We start from the raw sequence: 9,440 nt of genomic DNA on the forward strand, positions 1-9,440 counted from the left end.
TCCTGTATGTCACCATTACACTATCACCTTAGTGATTTTGCTTTCCAGTTAGTCTGGAATGGATGTTGAAAAGAACAGACTAATATTCTGTTTGTTCCATGTTTTCTTGTGTGTAGGAAATAGAGGAGTGTGCCACACAGCTGGAGGTAGAGCGTGTAGCCCTCGGTGCTCAACTCGGCTCACTCAAGATCCTTCCCCTCCACACTGGACTGGGTGGGCTGACTCAACGAGTGTACAACACTGAAGTGTCTACTCACAGGGAGAATGATGGGTCAGACGGAAAGGACAGCACAATGCTGGACGCTGAAGATCCAGGGATCCAGAGGAAAGTGATCCTCACTCACTGCCTGGCAGAGGCTTCTTTCTCCCTACCAGCCATTCGCTATGTCATAGACACAGGCCTTCAACTTAAAACTGTAAGTTTGTGGTCATTGCAGACTGATCACAATATATCACTAAGGCACTGCCCACTTGAGCACACGTACTTTTGTTACTTTAAAAACTACCTCCACCAATTGCAAGAAGCAGGGGCTATTTGTGTACGTTTCTGACATAAAGATGCCATAACAGATGTGTACTGAACTTCCTGCCAGTTGCAATATTGATTTCAGCAATTGAGACCCAATTCAACAAGTGTAGTCTGGAGAACTCATATACAGTAATCACTGTAAAACAAATGAGCCTGATGGCAAGATTTTACCCATCTCGGTTGTTGCAAATAACGAACTGCCACAAATCCTTGATTTGTCCATGTTTTCTTAATTTTACTCCTTAGGTTTACAATCCTCAAATAAGAGCAAACGCACAGATCCTGAAGACAATCAGCAAAACACAGGCGGACATGCGAGCTCAAAGAGTTAATAGCAAACTTCCTGGTAGGTCAAAGGTTACAGCTGCACAATACATTTCCATTGATTGACTGTCTTTGCAAAAAAATCTGATTTGACTAATTAAGCTACTGTGTTAATGTTGGAATCAATGTTTTGTCTCCCTGTAGGGCTGTGTTTCCGTCTGTATCCGCAGTCCCTGTATGATGATGGTATGGGGGAAGCTCATTGTCCGAGGGTATCGGAGGAAAATCTCAGCCACTTGGTCTTGTTACTCAAGAGACTGGACATTGCCGACATGGGTCAATGCAAATTCCTAGACAGACCAGGTACCGTTTTATGTTTAGCAAAAATGACTGAGTTGATCTGAACCTTGTGTTCCATGGTAACCTGATGCTACAAAAACACTTTGTTCATTTGTAAATCGTATTTATGAATATATTTTTTAGAATTAGGCCTGTCATGATAAATACTATATCGATATATCATTCCATAAATAAAATGGACACGATAGTTTTTTCTACACGATAAATTCTCATTGTTGTGGTGACGTGAGCCAAGGGCAAGTTGAGCGGCTTGACTGGAAGGTGGCCTGCTATTAGCAGCTCGGCAAGTACGTATTAGTACTCAATTGGTTCGTGCACTGCAGGTGGACCGGCGTTGGCCCCGTCCAATACATCTCAGCTAACGAGCTAGCGAGTTAAGGAGCTCAACAGCTCGCTCCGCCGCGGCAAAGTCATTTGAAACATCATTGCCTCTCCGAGTTCTTGTGTGTGTTAGTCTCCAATTAACATAAACACGGGAACGTTAACCGTTTATGAAGCAAAACGTCAGTGGCACACGTTATTCGGCTAGCATTCGATTACAGCGAACGTCAACGTACAGGTGTATTTGATTGACAAGGGCTCATCTTCAGCGGAGCAACCATACAGTAGCTGGGTTTACATAGAGACCTTTTTGTCATTCTGATTGTAATCATTCCGATTGAAGATCTTTTGGTCAACAGTTTACATGTGATGTGATTTATTCCGATTGGGTGTTTACATGATGTGCACTACATTTAATCAGAACAGCCGTGTGACGTGCACATCTGAGAGAACATCGTGTCATTGAAGATGGCGGTACGTCGTCGATTCAGCACAGCAGTTGGGATTGATTTCATACTTTTATTTTTTAAAAACGCTCGATGAAAAGAACCTATAAATAGTTAAAAACAAGATCTCCGTCGCATACGAGCTCCGTCAGGAGCTGGCATATTTACGGCGTGCGTAAACGATGTCACCTGGCATTTACGACTATTCTGAATGACAGCTACGTGGCGAAAATGTTCTTCTTCCACCCCTGTGAAACCAAATGAAATTCCATTTTGGATTCGGCCCGTTTATTCCGATTGAGGTGTTTATATCCAGCGTTTTCATTCAGTTTGGGCTTCTAAACCAATTATAATCCGATTAGAAGGCTCTACGTTAACCAGACTAGTCTTGCAGCTCTTTATTCTTTATTTCAGACCCAAGGGATCCATATCACAGAGTTGAGAAAAACAATTTAATAGAGAAACAAGATTAGAATAGTAATAATTAGAATAAGAATAATGATTTAAAAGCAAGAAATTAAATATAGTAAAAAAATAATAAGGGCGGCCCTTATTTTTCATGATTTCAAAGACATTAAAAAACAACGTGATCGTTTATCGTGAGAGTTTATCACGATCGTTTATCGTGATAGTAGGGAAAACATATCTTAGAAACATTGTTAGCGTTACAGGCCTCTGTGTTTATGTTACTAGTAGTTTGCTGAATACATAAGTTATTTAACATTTATGCTTATTTCACATTTTTGGTTGGTTTATAATTTATCCATCCATCCATTTTCTACCGCTTATCTGAGGTCAGGTCGGGGGGCAGTAGCTTTAGCAGGCACGCCCAGACTTCCCTCTGCCCAGCCACTTCCTCGAGCTCTTCCGAGGCGTTCCCAGGCCAGCCAAGAGATGTCTACTCTCCAGCGTGTCCTGGGTCGTCCCCTGGGTCTCCTCCCGGTGGGACGTGGCCGGAACATCCGAATCAGATGCCCCAGCCACCTCATCTGGCTCCTCTCGATCCGGAGGAGCAGCGGCTCTCCTCTGAGATCCTCCCGGATGACCGAGCTTCTCACCCTATCTCTAAGGGAGAGCCCGGACACCCTGCGGAGGAAACTCATTTCGACCGCTTGTAGCCGCCCGGGATCTTGTTCTTAAGGTCACGACCCACAGCTCGTGACCATAGGTGTGAGGGTAGGAACGTAGATCGACCGGTAAATCGAGAGCTCTGCCTTTCGGCTTAGCTCCTTCTTTACCACAACGGACCGATGCAATGTATCGGCGTCTGCAGTGATGCGGACGCCGATACACCGATCCGCCTGTCGATCTCCCGTTCCATTCGTCTCTCACTCGTGAACAAGACTCCTCCAAGATACTTGAACTCCTCCCCGAGGGACACGGTCCAACGCCTTCTCCAAGCATTGATGGTGTGATGGTGGACTCGCGGGGGTGGGGGGGGGGTTGGCTGGGCGGGCGGCATTGGGTGCCTGCGGCATCCTCCGGGTGGCCGGTTGTCGTGGCGCCTCGGTGGAGCCGGCGGACCGCCCTGGGTCCCTCGGTGTGGGATGTGTCCCGTCCGCCGGGCTGCTCTCGAGTGGACTTCTGGGCCCGATCCCGCCTCTCGATTGATTGTGTGGGGTCCTCAGCCACCGCGGTGCGGGCACAGCAATTACAGGACACTTCTGTCAGTCTTTGTGCATGCGAAACGGTGTCAATTCACTTGCATGTGTCGGCAAGGACACAACCCTGGGAGTTTTTTGCCGGGTATGGGGCCACTCATTTATTGCGACAAAAAAATATGTATTTCCTGTCCTTCCCTCACCGGGTGAAGCACTACTGCCCCATACAACACTCATATCTAATGTGTCATTGTTCTAGATATATATGGAATAAATTTTCTCTTTGTCTTTTGTCATTTTTCTCACTCCCCTCTAGAAACGTTTTGTTCGACTGATCGATTCTGATTCTCAATAAATAAACCATTATAATACTAAGAAACCACAATGGGAGCTTAAAAACGCCACTGTGACACAGTAAAACTGTTCCGTCATAAAAGGGATACGGATCCCCCATTCTGCTTGACCTAACAGCCGAATAGGACAAAAAAATACATAAATAAAGCAACGCTCTTTAGGGCGTTGCTTGTTAAAAGTAAATGATTCTTTCCTCTGGGGTGTACACACCCGCGTATGCCGACCCTCAGAGTTCAACATGTGACATTTGATTTCAGTAGTTTTATTTGGGTGAAAAAAAACGATTTTGTTTCTGAAACCCAAAATGCATTTTAGGGCTATTTTTGGCTGAAACATTTGGGCGGCCGAAATTTCGGTCCATCACTAATTAATACTTTACATTTTAAAAAGATCTTTGCGTCATAATTTGATATATCTCCAATTATTATGGGTTTAGCGGCACGCTGGACGACTGGTTAGCACAGCCGCCTCACAGTTCTGAGGACCGGGGTTCAATCCCCGGCCTCGCCTGTGTGGAGTTTGCATGTTCTCCCCGTGCCTGCGTGGGGTTTCTCCGGGCACTCCGGTTTCCTCCCACATCCCGAAAACATGCACGGTAGATTGATTGAGGACTCTAAATCGCCTGTAGGTGTGAATGGTTGTTTGTTTCTATGTGCCCTGCGATTGGCTGGCGACCAGTTCAGGGTGTAACCTGCCTCTCGCCCGAAGATTGCTGGGATAGGCTCCAGCACGCCCGTGACCCTGGTGAGGATAAGCGGAACGGAAGATGAATGAATGAATGAATATTATGGGTGTGTTCTTTATGTGTGCACGGAACATTAACAGTATGTACTGTGCTAAGTGCTAACGACGTGACTCTATTACTACTACAATTGCACACCACAAAAAAGCAGTGACTTTATTTTTGTTTTCATTCATTAAAATCTTTGTCGTCCCATATCTTGCTCTGTCTATATTTCTTTCACTCTCTCCCAGCCCCAGAGGCTTTAATGCAAGCCTTGGAGGATTTGGACTACCTAGCAGCACTGGATGATGACGGTAACCTGTCAGAAGTGGGCATCATAATGTCAGAACTGCCGCTGGAGCCACATTTGGCTAAAGCCCTGATCGCAGCCTGCGAGTATGACTGTGTTGATGAACTGCTCACAGTAGCTGCCATGTTGACAGGTATAGAGCAAAAGTTAAAGTTAACAAATAAAAACAAAACATATTTTAAAGGTTAAAAACAATACAGATGAGCTACTTTTGCAAGTTAATGGTCTGATCTTTGTCTTCTGTCAGCTCCTTCCTGCTTCCTGAGGCCAGAACCTATCAGAGAGGAGACTGCTGTTGCTCACTGGCGACCTCTAATGCACAGTGAAGGCGATCACATGTCTCTCATTAACATTTACAATGCCTACATGGAACGTAAGTTCTCACAAAGTCTGTCAGAGTGAATAGCAAAGAGTTTTGTTGCAGAGGGATTGTGGAATGTAGTTTAATATTATCAAGATGTGGAAACAGAAGTCTGAACTAATATACAATAGTGTAGCGTAGCGTAGCGGTGAGGCCCTTAAGCTTAGTCATAAAATGAATGCATGACTTGTGTTTGGTGTGAGTTTGACGTATGTGCTAATTGCAGATAATCAGGATGAGGCATGGTGCATGACACACTTTCTGAACCACGCGGCCTTGCGTCTGGCTGTGGTGATCAGGGCCGAGCTGCTGGACGTCATGCGGCGAATTGAACTTCCAGTGTCACACCCTGCTTTTGGGTGCCAAGACAATTGCACGGATATCAAGAGGGCTCTCATCTCAGGCCTCTTCCTTAAAGTAAGCTCACAGTTGATTGATTTGTTGAGACATTTGAACCATACACCCCAACACTGTGATGGCAATTACGGATGAATCTGAAACAAAATCATTCATTTCATCCAGGGTGAACTGAGATCATGCTGACGATGCTTTTGCAAAGTTTTAGTTATGCTAAAACAGATCTAAGTGACAGAAAGCGCATTTGAGTTACTTCGGTCAAGGCAATGTTTTTCACTAAAATTTGACAGAATCTAAACCTTCAGTTCTGTAAAGAATAAATAGTACTCTTAATAATCCATCCACTCAATTGTAAAATAGTGGGATGGGGGTTTGCATGCCCCCAAATGATATTGCAGCATTGCATCTCGGTGATGAGAGGAAGTTACAGTGAATCCTCGGGAATGGGCCAAAATTCCTGCCAACTATTGTGAGAACCTTGTGAAAACGTTTGACCCGAGTCATACAGCATAAAGGCAATACCACCAAATGCTCATGACGATGATGAAGATTATGGTCCACGAGGATTCCAGTCTAACCTCATCTGTCAGCCTATCCTTCACCACTGCAAACAAGAAGGGGCTCAGGGCTGATCCCTGATGCAGTCCCACCTCCATCTTAAATTCCTCTGTCACACCTACAGCACACCTCACCGATGTTCTGCTCCCCTCATACATGTCCTGTACTATTCTAACATACTTCTCTGCCACTCCAGACTCCTGAGTCTTAGCCTCCACTACTCTTTCCCATAACTTCATTGTGTGGCTCATCCACTTTATTCCTCTATAGTTCCCACAGCTCTGCGCATCACCCTTGTTCTTAAAAGTGGGCACCAGCACACTTTTCCTCCGTTCTTCAGGCATCTTCTCACCCCCGCTAGAATTCTGTTGAGCAAGCTGGTCAAAAACTCCACAGCTACCTCTCCTAGATGCTTCCATACCTCCACAGGAATGTCATCTGCTGCCTTTCCATGTTTCATCCACTTTAGTGCCTTTCTAACTTCCTCCTTATTAGTCATTGCTACTTCCTGGTCCACCACACTTGCCTCTTCTACTCTTCTTTCTCTCTGATTTTCCTCATTCATCAAAGTATTCTTTCCATCTATCTAACCTGCTGCACATCCTTCCCATCTCTATCGCTCTGTCTGGCCAACCTGTATAGATCCTTTTCTCCTTCTTTAGTGTCCAACCTGGCATACATGTTATCATATGCCATTTGTTTGGCCTTTGCCACCTCTACCTTTGTCCAATGTTTCATCTCCATATATTCCTTTCTCCTCTCCTCAGTCTTCTCAGTGTCCCGCTTCATCTTAGCTAACTTTAGCTAACTTTCCTTGTATGATTCCCTGTACTGTGAGGTTCCACCACCAAGTCTCCTCCTTTTTCCTGCCAGAACATACACCAAGTATTCTCCTGCCTGTTTCTCTTATCACCTTGGCTGTAGTGGTCCAGTCTTCTGGAAGCTCCTCCTGTCCACAAAGAGCCTGTCTCACCTCTGCCCAAAAACTAGCACTCTTCCTTTCTTAGCTTCCACCACATGGTCAACTGCTCTGCCTTTGTCTACTTAATCTTCCTCCCCACCACCAGAGTCATCTTACACACCACCATCCTATGCTGTCTAGCCACACTCTCCCCTAGCACTACCTTACAGTCGGTAACCTCCTTCAGATTACATCGTCTGCGCAAGATCTAATCCACCTGTGTGCTTCAGCCTCTGGTCTTGTAGGTCACCCTATGTTCCCGCCTCTTCTGGAAAAAAGTGTTCGCTACAACCATTACCATCCTTTTTGCAAAGTCTACCAACATCAGTCCCTCGAGGTTCCTTATCTGGATCCCAAACTTACCCATCACTTCTTCATCACCCCGTTTCCTTCACCGACATGTCCATTAAAACGCCACGCTGCACTGGTTACATATCTGTTGTTGACCAACACTGGCCACTCATGTGCCTGAGTAGCATCTGCAACATTTGCACAATCGACATTGTCCCAGATAATTGCACTACGAGTCACTTTAAACTGCGCACATTTCCTGAAGTCTCTGCGCCCTTTGCGCAATGGTCACTTTGACCCACAGTAGCGGAATTTCCACCAGCGGCCTGTAGGTTAACGGCGCCGGTGGCAGGACGTAGTTAACCCGGGCCCGGTCCGGTATGGAATTCTTTGGATGAACGCTCATATTTGTTTGGCAAAGTTCCTGACACAACCCTCTGCATTTATCCGGGCTTGGGACCGGCCTACAGTTTGGAATGGCTTGTGCATTGGACAGTTGCGAACAAAAATGACTATAAAAGTGATGGAAATGGACAAAAGGATAGAGGAGCTTGGTGTATCAGATAGATATTGCACATTGAACATTTTATATTGAATAGATAAATAATGTAATGATATATATTAGAAATGTAGGGGAATGTTCAAGAATGTTTTGTATTTTTTTTTTAGTATTCTAAGTATCCATCCATCCGTTTTCCGTACCGCTTGTCCTCACTCGGGTCGCGGGCGTTCTGGAGCCTATCCCAGCTGACACTGGGCAAGAGGCGGTTCACGCCCAGAACTGGTCGCCAGCCAATCACAGGGCACATATAAACAAACAACTATTCACACCTACGGGCAATTTAGAGTTTTTCCAATTAACCCTCCATGCATGTTTTTGGGATGTAGAAGGAAACCGAAGTATTCACCCTGGAGAAAACCCACGCAGGCACGGGAAGAACATGCAAACTCCACCAGGCGAGGCCGGATTTGAACCCGGGTCCTCAGAACTGTGAGGCAGATCTGCTAACCAGTCGGACACCATCCCGCCTTATCCTAATTAGTATACTAATATTATTTTGAATTAATTAAAAATGTAAATATTTGTACCGTTCTTTGTCAGGTGCACTAGTATAATGTTATATTATAGACAAGGTAACTTAGTCCATCACTTCTCAGAGTTTTTATAAGAAGTCTCTTGGATAAGAAACATTTAGGAATCAGAATCATCTTTATTTGCCGAGTATGTCCAAAAAACACCCGAGGAATTTGTCTCCGGTCGTTGGAGTCGCTCGAGTACGACAACAGACGGTCAGTTGACAGAGAACACTTTGGAGACAGAACGACATTGGCAAAAACAGTCACTGAGCAGTAACGGGTTGCTAGTTATCGGGTAATGCCGGTACATTATTATTATTATTATTATTATTTTTTGACAATTGTGCAAAAAGATGCAGAGTCCTCTCGAGCAGGTTGAAAGACTAATATAGCAATCGTCCGGGGCGATGAGCGCTGTGCAAAGGGCGCCGAGACTCTCAACAAGTTCAGTTACAGTACGTTGGTGTAATTCTTCTGTATGTGTACACACACACACACACACACACACGCACGCATTTATTTTCTGTCAATGAAACAGGATTGTGGTTCTTCCTCAGGTGGCTCATGATGTGGATGGTTCTGGTAACTACCTCCTGGTCACTCACCGCCACGTGGCTCACCTCCACCCCTTCTCGTCCTACCTGTGTCGTCAGCCCTGCCCCGCACCCCCTACCTGGGTTCTCTACCACGACTTCACCATCTCCAGTGACAACTGCATACGCATCATATCCGAGGTTCACCCCCAGATGTAAGTCAAATACGTATTAGCGCGTTCAAGACTCAACGCACACTGCTACTTTGTAACTAACTTTTTTTTTTGGTGAGCATACTTGCTGCTATGTACAGTATATCAGTCAGTCTACAATTGACAGTTTTTTTGTTATGTATTGCTTTTTTTTTTTTTTTTTTTTCCCCTTATCAACTAA

General features: G+C 45.1%; 1 protein-coding gene across 3 annotated transcripts in view; it reads left to right on the forward strand.

Annotated features, from left to right (window-relative positions):
* The window catches only part of dqx1 (DEAQ box RNA-dependent ATPase 1), a 30,876-nt gene that overhangs the window by 16,067 nt on the left and 5,369 nt on the right, over nt 1–9,440 (forward strand). For all 3 annotated transcript variants that reach the window (XM_061698909.1, XM_061698908.1, XM_061698910.1), the window contains 7 exons: nt 117–416; nt 776–875; nt 998–1,156; nt 4,851–5,042; nt 5,157–5,282; nt 5,497–5,687; nt 9,072–9,262. In XM_061698909.1, coding sequence (XP_061554893.1) covers nt 117–416; nt 776–875; nt 998–1,156; nt 4,851–5,042; nt 5,157–5,282; nt 5,497–5,687; nt 9,072–9,262 — 1,259 coding nt within the window. The remainder of the gene's footprint in view (nt 1–116; nt 417–775; nt 876–997; nt 1,157–4,850; nt 5,043–5,156; nt 5,283–5,496; nt 5,688–9,071; nt 9,263–9,440) is intronic.

Source organism: Phycodurus eques, chromosome 15 (assembly GCF_024500275.1).
Source record: "Phycodurus eques isolate BA_2022a chromosome 15, UOR_Pequ_1.1, whole genome shotgun sequence".
In the NCBI taxonomy this organism is placed as follows: domain Eukaryota; kingdom Metazoa; phylum Chordata; class Actinopteri; order Syngnathiformes; family Syngnathidae; genus Phycodurus; species Phycodurus eques.